General features: G+C 35.8%; 1 protein-coding gene across 1 annotated transcript in view; it reads left to right on the forward strand.

The window, feature by feature from the left end:
* Nucleotides 1-14,131, forward strand: part of Snoo (Sno oncogene) — a 356,489-nt gene extending 342,358 nt beyond the window's left edge. Inside the window, exon 3 of the mRNA XM_065502082.1 lies at nt 10,103-14,131. Coding sequence (XP_065358154.1) covers nt 10,103-13,801 — 3,699 coding nt within the window. The 3' untranslated portion in view covers nt 13,802-14,131. The remainder of the gene's footprint in view (nt 1-10,102) is intronic.
* The last annotated feature ends 2,391 nt before the right edge of the window (nt 14,132-16,522 follow it).

Here is a 16,522-nt window from a genome sequence, read left to right on the forward strand (position 1 = left end):
ATCCAGAATATATATACTTTGTGGGGTCGCAAATGAAAAATGTAGAAAGTACAAACGGAATGACAAACTTATATATACCCTTGCCACTCATGGCGAACGGTATAAAAATCAGGGATGAAGTGATGAAGCATATTTCTATCACCATTTCCACAAGTCATCAAAATTGCCGTATTTGGGGTTGCATCTATAACTGATCACTGTTCGGCACTGATTTATCATTGGTTCATAATTCTTGTGAAATATGCCTGGCCGCTTGGCCTGGTTGTTACTGGTGATCGATATGGCGACACGATATTTGAGTTCTTGCTGCAAAATTTGGATGATATTGATGTGGACTAGATAAGCTATACAACCCTTTTAACAAGTCAATTACTGCAAGAGACAGCTCCTGGTCATCTATTATCTAGATTCGGTAATCGGTATTGGCCCTCCTAGATCCATTAAAGCTATTATAAATTAGACTTTAAATAATTGTCTTAAAACTCCTTAACCAACCCTCGCATTTTCATGTACATTTTATAGCTCCTTAAGAAAATGTCTTCAAATACCAACAGTTTTCTCTACAAGGTTAAGGTTTTTCTTATTTATTAGACACACTCAATGTATTCGCATTTTTGTGATGTTTTTTTTTTTTTTGTTTCTTCGTCTTTCATTTATTTCTATTAAATCTTTGCAGGCAGTGAGGCATTTTTATAAACCAAATATGGTTGAAATCAAACAAAAACCAATGTAAACATTATTTTGTTGTTTTGTATCACCACCGAAAAATCGAAATAAAATAAAAGAAACTTTAACCAAAAACAGTCAAAACCAATTTTACCGTTAATGGGTCATAAACATGACCAATTGACATTAACTACCGCTACAATAACAATTTTCTTAACATTGCAACAGAAATCGTAACGTAGTATCTTGTGTGGAGTACGAGTACAAACACGCCTAAATACAATGGCTTCCTAATTTGACGATCAATTTCTTTAGGCCAACAATAAAAAAAACCCAGAAAAAATATAAAAAAAAGATTTGTAAGATTTAGATGCAACTCGGTGGAAACGAATGTGTGTGTGTGAATTTTTGTGTGAATATAAGTTAACAATGATCTTCAGGTGCTGCACCTAACACGATCAATGTCATACCCAAAAAAATACAATAAATAAACAATATCAACAACAATAACAACTACAGCAGCAGCAAATATAAAGTAACAACATGCATGTTTACATACATAAAGCACGAACATCATCACTATTACCATTGCCACCATGATGATGATGATGACGATCATCAATACAGAAAACCAACCCAATGTTGAACGAACGAACTAACAAACGATCCCCAACCAAATCAAAGCCATCATCATTTAAGCCACAAATAGATAGATACTTAGATAGACAGACAGACAGACCTACAAAAAAACACACAAACTACCACCACATTCCACAAATATGTTGTACATATTTATTTTTCTACAACCTCATCAATTTCAATTTATATCAATTCAACTCTTAAAGTTAAACCAATCAATAGTTTGTTTAGAAATTGTAGAAGAAAAACAAACAACAGCAACTAAAACTACATACAATCATCGAGAAAAAACTATAAACTATAAACTAAAAAAAATAATACATTTGAGTACAACACAACTACCAATAACTGATCGATCAATTCTTGGTTTTTGCCGTCTGTCTATACAAGGCATGGCTGGCTCATTTTCTTCTAGCGCAAGAAATAAAATTAAGAAAACGGCAGAAAATAATAATCACGTTGCCACATGCAACAACCAAAATATGTGGCATACGATAAGTACCATCTTTTGTGATGACTGCTACTACTTCTCTTTTGACTTTGTTTGGCCTTTAGAGAACAGACTTTCAGAGGTATGTAATCATTGAGGAATAAGTAGAGTATAAAAAAAGCAAAAATTTGGCGATCATTATGGGAGCTACGTGCTCTTTTCATTGGCGGGATATTTTGATAAAAAAAAAAGTCCTATGGTCAAATGCGATCGTGCAGTGATCGCTTGAGAAGATGATGTAGAGGTGGGATAATAGGATAAAGGTCGTGGTGCATTTGATAGTAAAACTAACGTATGTTGGATCGTATATGTAGGCTTTAGGAAGGAAGACTTTGGTTATTTTCTAATTTGGGGGCTCTCAACGCGACGGAACATGGAGATGAGGCCATGTAACTATTCTCAGATATATACCTAATAGCCATGTGAATATTTACTATTGCATATCGACAGCCTTCCTTGACAGACGGTGTCACGGGAGGTCACTTTCAATAGGGGACACGTTCGAGATCTACACAGTTTGCTGCTAGTGTAGGTTGTGACTTTAATATTCCCTGTTTCCGGAAGGATCAGTGCTTCAGGATAAAGGATCAATGTCGAATTATTCAGACTGAGATTTCTGCTATCTAGAGAGCAGTTGACTGGCTGAGGTATTCCAAGATATCACCCCATATCCTGTATTTATACTGACAGTAAATCTGCAATTAAATCTTTCTCTGGTGTCTACACCTCGTTAGGTGCTCCTAATTAGGTGACGAGAAATTCTAAACTGAAATTATTCTGAGTGCCGTGTCTTTCTAATGTGTCTGACAATAAACGGTTCTCATCTGAAAGATAAGAAAGTCTACTATGGTGTTCCACTTTCATGATGCAATTCACTTTGGGAACTTATGGCTCTGCTCAGATCAGATCGAGAGACTTTGACTATCGAAGCTCGCTCGATAGCGAAGCTTGCATGGCCCTTATAAGACTGACATAAGTCAGCGTCTCTCTCGTTAGATGCTCCTAATGAGGTGACGAGAAATTCTAAACTGAAATTATTCAGGGTGCCCTGTCTTTCTAATGTGTCTGACAATAAACGGTTCTCATCCGAAAGATAAGAAAGTCTACTATGGTGTTCTCCTTTCATGATGCAAGTCACTTTGAGAACTTATGGCTCTGCTCAGACCAGATCGTCAACTTTGACTATTGAAGCTCGCTCGATATCGAAGCTTACATGGCCCTTATAAGACTGACATAAGTCAGCGTCTCTCTCGTTAGATCCTCCTAATGAGGTGACGAGAAATTCTAAACTGAAATTATTCAGGGTGCCCTGTCTTTCTAATGAGTCTGACAATAAACGGTTCCCATCCGAAATATAAGAAAGTCTACTATGGTGTTCTGCTTTCATGATGCAAGTCACTTTGGGAACTTATGGCTTTGCTCAGACCAGATGGTCTACTTTGACTATCGAAGCTCGCTCGATAGCGAAGCTTGCATGGCCCTTATAAGACTGACATAAGTCAGCGTCGCTAACTGGACTCTTGTCAAGGTAAAGACGAGGAGAAGACGGTGGAACACCTCCTCTGTATATGACTTGGTCTATCGACTATCGGTCTGGGTAGTTCATTTATACACGGATCTATCAATGATGTATATCTAGGATGGAATTGGGATGATTAGACACCGCAAAGTTTTTGAATGGGGTCCGGAATATGATTCTTTTAAGATATCACAAAGGAAGCAATTTATAGTATCAAGTGATATCGCTATTACTAGCTGTCTTTATAACCTAATCTAAGTCAGTTGTAACCACTCAGGACCGGAAAGTTTGAAGTTTTCCGAATACAAATTCGGTGGTTGTGAACATTGTTCAATAATGGCTTTTTCTGACTCATCAACAGTTTTCCGGTCAGCTTTCACTATATTGGTGCTTTATTTCGTTGATAAAGCTGTGGCTGAGTTGACCGATTAAGACTCGGCTCGTTGTGGAGCGAAGATCCTGGATATGTTGATGGATATTAAAAGAATGGATTCGTTACTTCGTCGGGTTTGATGGTCTGATTGGAGAACCGTAACATGATTCTTAGGGGATCACAAAAGGAACCATTTATGGACTCAAACTTTTCCAGATTTCTTTTTAAATCTAACCTACATAAATTTTAACCACTCAACACCGAAAATGTTTATGAGTGGGGGCCGGAATATGATCCAATTAGGGTATCACAAATGAAACAAATTATGGTATCAAGTGAGCTCGCTATTACAGGCTGTTTTTACAACCTAATCTAAGTCAGTTGTAACCACTCAGCACCATAAATGTTTGACGTTTTCCGAATTCCATTTTTCTATAATTATTTTTTCTGACTTAACAACAGTTTTCCAGCTAGCTTTCACCACATAGTGTTTCAGTTAATTGTATTTAGTTGTTAAAACTGTTACTGAATTGGTCGAATGAGACTCGGATCGTTCCGGAGCGAAGATCCTTTTGATTGATATTAAGAGAATGGATTCGTTACTTCGTCCATCGGGTTTGGGAAATGTTCTGATTGGGGAAGCGGAACTTAATCCTTAGGGTGTTACAACAATATTCCCATCAACATTTACCGTGTTCTTGCTTCATCAAGACCCACCGTATTTCCCTCGTTTTGCTAATTCAATCATGGTAGGTCGATTGTAGTAACAGAAAACAACGATACTGTCTGACAACTAGTATTGTGATCGCGAATATCCAATTGTCGTGGGATCAAGAACATTTTGTAATATTTGTTTGTAAATTTAACAAAAGTGTAATCGAGTCAAAAAGATTTAGGTGTGTTTGAAGTTTTCGAATCTTGAAAAAACTTTAAAGTGGTGCTCCAAAATTCCAAAAATATGTTCAAATCTTACAATACATCATTAAACAGCACTGGTTATAAATAATGACTGGCACAGCAACGATGATGCAAGATAATAAAGTTTTTACTTGCTGCTACATTAAATGATGCGTTGGCTGTTTAAGACTCCTTCGTCCGTCCGTCCGTCTGTCTGTCTGTCTGACTGTCTACTACTCGTATATTTATTTGATAAATAAAATATGTATGTATGAAAACCAAAAAAAAAAAAGTTCAGCAACTGTGTTGTTATGCTTATAATTGCATCTGTAAACAAATAAAATTTAAAAACTAAATTGCCGCCTTAACTTAATGTTCAAACAACATGCTTTATTTGTTGCCACTACTTACTGCTGTGGTGGCTGCTACTGCAGCATCTTGTGGCATCGGAAAATCAGACGTCTATAGCAGCTGTTTTTCCTATTGTTTTAATATTTATGTGTGTTTTAAAAGCAGACATAAAGCTAATTTAAAATCAAACCAAAAAAAAAACTTTAATAAAACACTAAACCATATGATCATGCTTTCCAATCAATATTAGAGAGGGAGAGAGAAGAAAAGAGGGATCTTAAAGTACTTAAAGTGCTTGATGAAGAGTAGTGTTCTTTTCTTTTAATTCTGGAACTGTTGCCTATATAATAAAGGATCGTAATTCAAAGATGAAAGGATTTAGGAAATTTCAAAATAATTTTTTTCATTGACCTCTAAAATTTTCTGAAACTTATTTGATACTTAACTTTGAGATAGAGATATAAAAAAGTGGGATCTTAAAGATGAAGACTGGTGTTCTTTTCTTTTAATTCTGGAACTGTTACCTATATAATAAAAATAATTTTTTTCATTGCCCTCTAAATCTTTGTGAAACTTTGCCCTGCTATTATTTATTTAATTCCATAACTATATTTTAAATCTTTCAAAACATTTGAATCCTTTAACAAATACTTATATATAAAAACTCTAGCATCTTCATCTGCACATCTTGTGCCACCATTTCCAACCACAACAACTTACAAGTTGAGCCAACTAGAAAAAAAAAAATTAATAAAAACACAACAAAATCCCCCATGTGTTCCAAGCAACCAACCAATATGGCAAATGCAATTTGTCACGCATGAATGACTTCGAAAACACTCCTTGGATTAGGTTGAGGTTGCCTGACTTCTTGCCAGCCAGTCAGCCAGCCATCGAGGCAGGCAGGCACACAACAACAGCAAATTCAATGCAACAATATTAATATTGCTGTTTCGGTTTCTGTTTTTGTTTTTGATATTGCTCTACAAACCATAATGGCCTAACGGGCTCATGACACATTCAACGTCATCATCAGCAGCAAATATATAAAAACGTCGTCGTCCTCATCATCATTTCCCAGTCCTCTATGACGTTTTTGTTCTTGTTGTTGTTGGCGTTTGTAAGATGAAAAAGTAGCAACAGCGGAAAAACGTCGTATGTTGACTGTCTGTTAGTCATTGTTGGCCTGACAATGAAGTGAATGCCATATAAAATTTATAAGAAAATATTTATGCAGCACGGATCTGTTGTTAAAAAAGTCAAATGTATAATACACCTTCATTTTTTATTCGTGCTACACAGTATGTGTACAAATAATTAAGAAATTTCTTTCAAAATATTTTGAAAAATATTTTAAATAAAAGCTGAAAATATTTGGAAATTTATATTGAGTATCCGGCTAATGTGTTGCTCCTCGACCCAAGGCTCTTTCTAATACTTTGTGACAAATGTCAAAATTATATTAAAATGCGAGATTTACAAAAAATGAATGCTGTTTTTGTTTTTAATAACTTATATGTCATTTTGAAGGATACTTATGTCATTTATTCTCACTTAGCTATTGAACATTACAGTGTAAACAACAAAGTTTATTTTTGCTTCGAAAATGTTAAATTTTTTACCAACAAAGCGTCATATGCGCGAAGTTTTGCTTTACTTCTTTAATTTGAAATAAAAGATCCGCTGCTCGCCAAAGCTTATGGTGAATGTGTTCCATCGGATTTGTGCGGTTCAGAAGTGGTATGTTTTACACGAAAGGCAAAGATCACCCAGGCCAGTCAACAATGTTTGAAGACCAAGTATTGGAGGCATTACTGCAAAATCATTGGAAGCTACTGAAGCAGCAATTTCAAAACATTTTCGAGCATCAGGATTCATCCAAAAGTAGGAAAACTGGATGCCATACGAATTGAAACCGAGAGACCTTGACATACCTTTTTATTCATGTCCAAAATTATGCATGAAAAATGGATCCATTGCGATAACCCGAATCGTAAAAGATCGTATGTGAAGCCCGGCCAACCAGCCGAATCGACACCAAAGCCAAATATCCATGGCGCTACGGTAATTCTCTGTATTTTCTGGGATCAAAAAGAGCTTCTGAAATCTGACCAGACCATCACTGGGAACCTGTACCGAACGCAACTTATTCGTTTAATACGAGCATTTGTCGAAAAACGACCAGAATATGCCGCCAGACAGGAAACCGTAATATTCCATCAATACCTTTAAAAAGTATTTAGAATGAAGTGGTTGGGAAGTTTTGCCCCACCAGCTTTATAGTCCAGACCATGCTCCCGTCCGACTACTATTTGTTTAAATCGAAGCCGATCGCTCTCTCTGGGATAGGCTTCACTTTGGAACAAAGTATCCAATATTGACTTAATTCGTTCTTGGCCTCAAAAAATTTGAGCCGTTCTTTAGACTCGGAATCCATATGTTGTGAGAAAGATGGGAAAAGGTTGTAGATAGCAATGGTAAATACTTTGAATACATTTATATTATTCACCCCTATCGGCAATAACATGTGAAATTTCGTTCCCATAAAATATCCATTTCCCTCGAAGGGAAAATTGCTATCGTGATATTCCTCATGAACTTTTCATTCACAATAGTCGAATTTGTTCGTAAGAGCTGTTTATTTTTTTGCAAAATTCCACAACATGGGGAATTTTTTCACGTAAACAAAGTTGATGAAGGAAAAAAAGAAAAGGGAACATATTTCATGTGAAATATTCACCCCTATCCCGAATCAATATTTCACATGAAATATCTTCACTTTTCCTATTTTTCGTTCATAAATTTTGTTCACGTGAAAAAATTCCACATGTTGCGAAATTTTTAGATGGAATTTTGTAAACAATAAACAACTGTTGCGAACGAAATCAGCTATTGTGAATGAAAGGTTCAGGGGAATATCACGAAAGCAATTTTCCCTTCAAGGGGAAATGGATATTTCATGGGAACATAAATTTCACATGTTTTTCACAATAAGGGTGATTGATTCGCGATAGGGGCGATTGTATCCCGTAGTTTTCATATTTTGTGAATTATAAAGTGAAGAATATCTGGGTAATTTTTTAATGTACATCCTCTAAGATATATATTAATTTGAGTATCACACCACAATATGAACAATTTGTTACAAATGTGGCTTCTAAACTCAAATATCAGACAGATTTTAAAAAATTGTATTACATGGCTCCAATAAATCGTTTCATAAACAAGCAGAAGATAGTTATATCGTACAATAATAGAATATAAGTCTTAGAAGGGTTTCAAAATAAAAAATGGCGGATACAATATGGCTTCCGATATTCAGATAGATTTGTAGTCAAGCATATGTGTAAAATCAAATATCCGGAATTCGATAAAGCGGAACCAAAAAGCCTCTATCATATCGGTGAAATGAATAAGGGAAATATAGTTAATAAGAGTAAGTTTGTTAAAGGAATAATATTAAAAAAATATTTTGAAAAGTATTCATTATGAATGGTGAATGGTAAATCCATTGGAATGAAGAAACACCCTTTAAACTACATAATAAAATATGAACGTGCACAATATGCTCCTTGTAAGCAAGCAATCTACTATAATATTTTCTTTCTTTTTTCTTTGTCGTTTTGCATTTTTAAGTACAAAAAAAATGTTCCCAATATACTGCCACATTACATATACCACATTCGTTTGCCAAAGAGTAGATCTTGTCAGCCTTGACTCTATTGCGCGACAAAAAAATATTGTATATGCATTACATACACTTGAATACATAAACATAAAAATGAACTTATAAAAACTGACAACTCCAAAGAAAATCCTCTAGTGAACTTTGTAGTTTCAATGTGTGGTTGCTGGCTGGCTGGTTAAGAGACTGCATGTATGTTTTTTTCTTTCTTTCCGAGATGTTGACTGAATGATTTTTCTTTGATAACTTAGTTATCAATGCTCTTGCTACAGTAATAGAATCTTTAAAATATGCATTATACGCAAAGCTCTTTGGATTGTCTGCAGAAAACACCCAGAGTCTTTGGCGGGAATCGAACCCGCAACCCTCAGACTTATAGTCGGAATCCATTTTTGAATTATTCTATTTTTTTTTTTTTTTTAATCAAGCACTCTTCGAACGTCTCTACTTTCAGCAGCATTTTCCCAACTTGCCATAATCTATGACCAAAAAACAAAAAGCGATGATCTTGTTGCTGATTACAAACCAATTTATTTATCTTAATTAAACCGTTTCCTCTATAAATAATTAAACATTTAAAATTGACCTCAATCTTGCATAAATTTCGCCAAAGAAAAACACACGCATTCAGTTTTTTTTTTTTGTTGTCATGTGGTTTTACGAATGTCACATATTTTTCCATCATCATAAAATTCCACTAAAATTTGTTACTCTCCAGTTAATGAAGTCATAAACATTCCGCAACAAAACGCAGAGCCAGTCATCAGTATGGACAATTATATAGATTTCAAATAAATTCATTTAATAGAGTTGAGTTTTTGGAATTAGGAAACGTAAAAGCAAAACCAGTAGCAAAAGAACATTAAACAAAATCTATGTATGTAGTATGTTGTGCGAACGTATGTATGTACGTCTGGTGCCATGTCGAGGATGTGAGACAGGCGTTGCAACTGGAAACAATTATGCAAAGCAAGCGTAAGACAACATGGTTGTAGTCGTATGTATAATTAAGTCTAGCATTTAAATGCTTCGAAAGTAACAGGCCATAAAGACAAGATGGGGCAATCGGCAGCAGCATCGTTGTCTTCATCAGGAACATTTATGTTGAATAACTTAACAAACCACCACCACGCAATCGAAAAGAGAGAGAGTAACTGTTTGAGTCAATGGCATGGCTGTGTATAGTCAGTCTGCACCCATTAGTGATGCCGAAAACGATTCATAATTTTCAAATTGACGTTGCAGTTATGGCGCCAAAAACAAGCAACAAAAAAAAAGAACAGAATAAAATAAAAATATCAGACAGGAGAAGAAAAGTCAGTGAACTGAAAGAGTTTATTGCTTTAAGGAGATTGCATGGAAAAATATCATGTATTCTTGTAATGTTCGGCAACATTTTTTAAATATCCTTTCAATTAATATATTTTTTCTCTCCAATTTTCTAATTTCTAATTCCATTTATTCCTCTTCTTCTTTTCCCAGGCCGAAATGCATATGGACCATTCGATATTAGTGCCATCTATGGGTCTAGGACCGCCACCACCTCATCAACCCCTACCACCTAGCGTTGTCAAGCATCGTGGCGACCAGCTGGACATTCCAACGTCGAAGAAATCCAAAGGCCTCGACGAAGCGTCAGCATATCAATTGGAGTATCAGCACTATCAGTCGTTAATGTATGCCCACTGTGCCCAGCAGCAAAGAATGGTGGCGGCTGGTCAAATGTCGGCGTTTCGACCGTGGCCTCAGCCCAAAACTTTCATGCATGCCGCGTACAATGCAGCGGCAGTGGCAGCTTTATCTACACTTCCTTATCTGAGTCAGGAACCGCCAGTGCTGCAAAATCCCGAACGTGTGGTACGCTCCACGGATCGTGAGCGTTTCGAGCGAACGTATCAGCCAAATGTGGCGTTGGCGCCCAGAAAGACACATCTCTCGCAGGAGCGTGAAAAGGAACAAAGAGAACTGAGAGAACGAGAGCGAATAGAAAAGGAGAGGGAACGTGAAATGGAAAGAATAAGAGAGCTCGAGCGATCGAGAGAACGGGAAAGGGAATTTGAGCGCTCGAGAGAACGGGAAAGGGAATTTGAGCGATCGAGAGAACGGGAAAGGGAATTTGAGCGTGAACGGGAAATGAGAGAGAGGGAAATGAAAAAGAAGTTGCAGGTCCAACAACAGCAGCAGCAGCAACAAATTAAACAACAACCTTTAGTAACGGGTTTATGTGAAGGTGAAATACAAATAAAACAAGAAAGGGCGCCCACACCCTGCGAAATGTCTCCCACACCCCCGCCCCTTAGCAATCACAGCGAAGAGGACCGACGCAGTTGTAATGGTCCTTTGATGGAAAGTGAAGCTCCCGCAACGCCTTTAGTCTCCCCCATGGCCTTAAGTCGACACAAAACCTTGCCCCCAACACACCTCAGCCACATGGAACTGCAAACTCGACGTCTTTCCCTGCAAAACTCCAATTCTTCCGCTGCTTCGGCCTCTTCGTCATCATCATCATCTGCCACCTCAACAACACCCACAAATTTAACATCCTCCACCACACCACCCCAATCACAGCTACAACAACAACCATTAATACCTGCCCAAAAATTACAACAACAGCAACTACATCATCAACATCCAGCACCACCATCAGCCACACACCTACAACGAATACCAAGTCATCATGGAGCTGTGCATGGACCCCAGCCATATATAAGACAATCTCCCTCACCACATGCTCATTGCAACAGTGCCAGCTGTAATAATCCTCGAAGTCCCGAGGAATTTGGTGGTTCAAACGAAATCACATCGTCAACATCGCCTTTGCCACAAACCCAGCAACAGCAGCAACATGCACAAACAATTATTGCCACTGTAAATCATCACAATAAATTGTTGCCAAATTGTGTGGCATATGGTGCTAACAGCAATCACAACAGCAGCAGTGGCCAACAACAACAACAGCAGCACAATGATCTGACTGGACGTATACGCATTAGCAAAAATTTAATTAATCAAAATAATATAATGCGAACTCCCACACCACCACCTCATCCACTACCCTCAGTTACAAATCCCACACATCAGCATCCCTCTCATCATCTTCCTCATCATCAACAGCAGCAGCATCAGCAACAACAGCCACATCACAATCAACATCCGCAGGCTGGACTTCAAATCCAGCAAACAGTGACGGCAGCTCAAAATCATCAGCAACAATATGATTACTATAAACAAAATCAAAGATATTATCAACAACAACATCAGCAACCATTGACGCCACAACAACAACAACAGCAGCAACGTAATCATAACCCACAAACACTAACAGCAAATCTTAATCATCAACAACAACATCAGCAGCAGCAACAACAACATTCACCATCACAGTCTTCCAATGCAAATACGCCAACAGGCCTTAATTTAACCACAAATTTGACGGCGGCCTCTAATCCAACAACAACTACAACAAAAGCAGCAGCACCAGCAGCAGTTTCCAATGCTGCAACTCTACAAAATCATGACAAGCCTCATTTGCGCACACCGCAGGCCTTTATGAATCAACATCAACATCATTTGCAGAATGGTCGTACGGCCACCACCACCACCATGAACAGTGAATTTGAATTGTCCACAGATACCGATGACGAAAGTGTCAACGATGGCGAAGCCGATAGCAGCAACACGCTGACACCCTGGGAGTTGGCCATCGAAACATTACGTGACTCACGACCCAAAGACAGAGAACGTTTGCTCAATATGCTGCAAAGAATTTTAAATGAAAATCAACATTATCGCTTGCAAAATCAACAGCTAAAAGAACTAATTGAAGTGCGCAACGAACAAATTGCCAAACTGCAAACGGAATTGCAACACTGTCAACGTCAGTTGGAAAGCTTGCAAATTAGCCCCATGCCGGCGGCTGTAAATGGCAGTGGTGGCCTGGGTAACGGTTTAATAACCAAAGCATTGCGAAAGGAATGCGACGATCAAATGCTACTAAGAGTGCCTCTGAAAAAGTCTCAGCGACGAGAGCCAGAAATCTACGAGCGCGAATTGAGGGAGAAAGAGCTAAGGGAAAGTGAGGAAAGAGCTCAAAGGCAATGTGATGAGAGGATACAGTATAATTTGAGTCAAATCAAACGGGAGTTAAGTGAGTCCATGGAGGAGGATGACAATGAGGAGGATAATGAATCGAGCACCACCACGCTGGAGCAGAGATCACCAAACGAGAGTTCTCAGCACAATGTGGAAAGTACACAGCCCGAACATGGCCAGCAGCAGAGTGAAGCCTCTTCGGAATCCGAACAAGAGGATGAAGACAATGAGGATGAACAGGGCGATCAGCGTATGTCTTCCATACAAAATCAAAAACGATCTCAAGGTGATGATGGAGAGGAGGAGGAGAAGGCGGAGGAAAATCATCATAAATTAGAAAAGGCAAACAATCAAAAAGACTTGCTGCAAGACACGCAACCAATGGCCAATGATAGGCAAACGGCCGAAGAGTCCGAACAAGAAGACGAAGAACAAGAACGTGAATGTGGCGATGAACAGGATGACAACGATGACGATGAGGAAATGGATGAAGATGAAGAGGACGACGAAGAGGAGGAGCGTGTACAAGCACCGCATACGAATGCTCTCTCCACACCACCCACTGCTACCACACCCCTATCACCCGATTCTGCTGCCACTGCTGGTCAGTTATTCGATAGCAGCAATAGTAGTGATGAGTCCTCCATGAAAAAAGCTCAAATGTCAGCCTCTAATGCTTTAGCCAAAATGAATTCGGAAACAAATGATGCAGATGATGATGACGAGGACGACGACGAAGATGCAGATGATGATGGTAATGACAATGACAACCATGCAGACCATGATGAAGACAACCAGGGAGAACACAATCAATCAGATAATGAAGACAGCCAATCACATAATGATCAGAGCGATAACGATAACTCCGAAGCGGAAGAAGAGCAAACACACAAACCACGGCATTTTAGAGTAGACAAAGTGTCAACAACAGCGGCAACACCAACAACCAACACAAACATTATAAATACTTCCATACATCAAACGACAACGCCTCCTAACACTACCACGGTTGTGTTGGCTACCAAGGCCAGCAAAAAATTAACTCCAACAACGAATAATGATATAATAATCAAACAGGAATATCTATAATTAAGAATTTTTCGATCCTCGCCACCAACCCCCCAACTCCCACTCCTACGCAAAATTAGTAAATAATTAACAAAGAAAATTTAAAACAAAAATAAAAATAAAAAACATTGTAAAATTATAAAAAACAAAAAATTAAATGTGCCGATTAAAAAATTAGAGTTTAAGACAAAAAAATTAAAAACAAACTTGCAAAAAAATAGCTTTTATTTCAAGGCACTTTTTGTTAAAAGAAAAAAATTATATCCCCTTCTACAAAACCATCAAATTTCCAACAAATCTAAAAAGCTTTTTTGGGAAGGAAAAGACACATTGTTTTTTTTCAAATTTTTATTAAAAATATTAACTTTATTCGTTTTTCAAACCAACAATTAAATGTTTGAAGATAGCAAGAGTTTAAAGTTTAACAAAGTTCAATCTCTATCATGAAGTGTACTTTAAAATCTTTTTAAATTAAAAAAGCTTTTATGTTAAAGCTCTTGTCTTTGTGCTTTTAACTTTGTTGAAAAATATTTTGAATCATAAATTATTGGTAAAAGCTTTAACGAAATTAAAAATGTGTTTTAATAAAGCTTTTTATGCAAAAATATATCGATTTGAAGTAGTAAAATTCATTATTCAGCTTTTACTTTTAAAATTTATTAAAAAATATTTTTGAATATAAAAAGCTTTTGTGTGAAATATAGATATATGTACATTAAGCTTTTGTTTTAAAAAAGCTGTTCGATTTTATTCAACCATTTTTATTTGTTCAAGCTTTTTTAAATAATATTTCTTCAATAAAGCTTTTATTTCACAATAAAGCTTGTTTGCTAAATATCTTGCATAACTCTGTGTCTTAAGATTTTCTAAACAAAAAGCCTGATTTGTTTCTGCCTCCCTTCAACTTTCGTGTTTATTTTGTAAATTTATAAATTCTAGCTTATTTCTTAACTATTTTTAAAAGCTTAACAAAACTGTACTCTAGCTATCGATACACAAAACAAATGTATTAGTTTAAGTTCAAAACAAATTTCTTTTCTAGATTTTAAGTACAAACAAACCAACCACAAAAAAAGCTCTTTAAACTATTTTGTTTACAAAACAAAATTCTTTAAACAACAAAAAAAACCCAAAAAAAATATTTAAAAATAAATTGTAAAAATAAAATTTAAAAATAGTCATCTGTGAGATTAAAGAACTAAATTTAAACGATTAAAATTGAGTTTTAAAAACTTTAAATCAATAACCCTCCTCCAAAACCCTGCTCCTTTTTTTTAGCAAAAAATTAACAAACAAAAAAAAAGCTTAAAAGCTGCAAAGGAAAAATACAATTTAAAATTAAATCAAGGTTTTGCATAATTATTGAATTGATATTAGAAAATATTCAAAATAAACAAAAAGAACAAAAATAATAAACAAAATTTATCAAAAATACAATATAAAAACACTCTACATTTAAAATTGTAAATTTCTTGACATACTCTATATGTAACTTTCTTTCTCTAACTAACTATCTAACTCTGTCTGTCTCTCTCTCTCACTCTATCTTTATAATATTTGGAAAATGATACATAAAAAAAACTTTATAAATTTAGCCGTAAAATACACTGGAAAAAAACAACTTTCTTAAACGTTTATATATGAAAAAGTATGAGAAAAAAACTTGGAAATAAAACCCATTTGTAGTTTGTGATTTTGTTTAGAAAAATTTAACCCGACATATTGATAAACAAATTTCAAATTTATTTTAGATTTTTTAAAACAAAATTGTTTTATTTAATTTTTTTATAAATTTTTAATTTATTTATGAATACGAGGTTTTTTTAATGTTTAATTTTAAATTATTATTGTATATTTTTAGTTTGTTGTTTGAAATTCAAAATTATTATTTTGTAATTAAATTTAGAATTATTTGTAACATCCCTTTCGTTTTAAAAAGGGTTTAAATTAATGCTTTATTATTTAGTATGTATTATAACTAACTGAAAAGAATTATTTTGTAAATGTGTTTTATACGCTCAAAGAAAAATTAATGTTCTATAAGATATTTTAAATCTACAGATTGTGAAAAATCTTAGTGGTCCTTAACTTTAAAATTAAAACTATTGTGCGATTGTTACTACTGACATCTGCATCATTTCTGACATCTGCTTCATAAAGTTTCCTTATAGTTATAAAAGGCTTGAAAAAATTATAAAGTATTGAAAATTTATGTTTTAAAATACGATAAGATCGTCAAGGAATAATTTTGCTGGATATATTAGCTTAAATTGGATAGTAGCCGACTGAAAGAACCTTTCAAAAAGGTTCAAATCCAACTAATGTTGTGCAAGCTTTGAAGTAAATCGAGCTGGAGGCAAGAACCCAAACTCAGTTTCTAATTAATTTCATTTTAGCTTAATTCTGAATTTTAAAAATGTTTCATTCCATAAAACAATTCCCAATGCTTTTATTGAAATTGATTTTAAAGAGTCTTCCCATTGGGTCCTCCGAACTTTGACAGTTAATAGCGGCCATATTGTTGAAGCTACATCTGTCGAATTTGCTGTTATATCTTCAGTTTGTTTTTAAAACAACAACAACAACAACACGTGTAAATGATAGAATTGTTTTACGGTGACGCCAATTTCGGTATGAATCGGTACGTCAACAAGCAAAATTTTCGAATTTGGGACGATACCAATCCACATGAGATCCAATAGCGTCCAATTCAGAACCATAATCGACTAGTTTTTATTGTCG

This window comes from Calliphora vicina, chromosome 2 (assembly GCF_958450345.1).
Source record: "Calliphora vicina chromosome 2, idCalVici1.1, whole genome shotgun sequence".
In the NCBI taxonomy this organism is placed as follows: Eukaryota; Metazoa; Arthropoda; class Insecta; order Diptera; family Calliphoridae; genus Calliphora; species Calliphora vicina.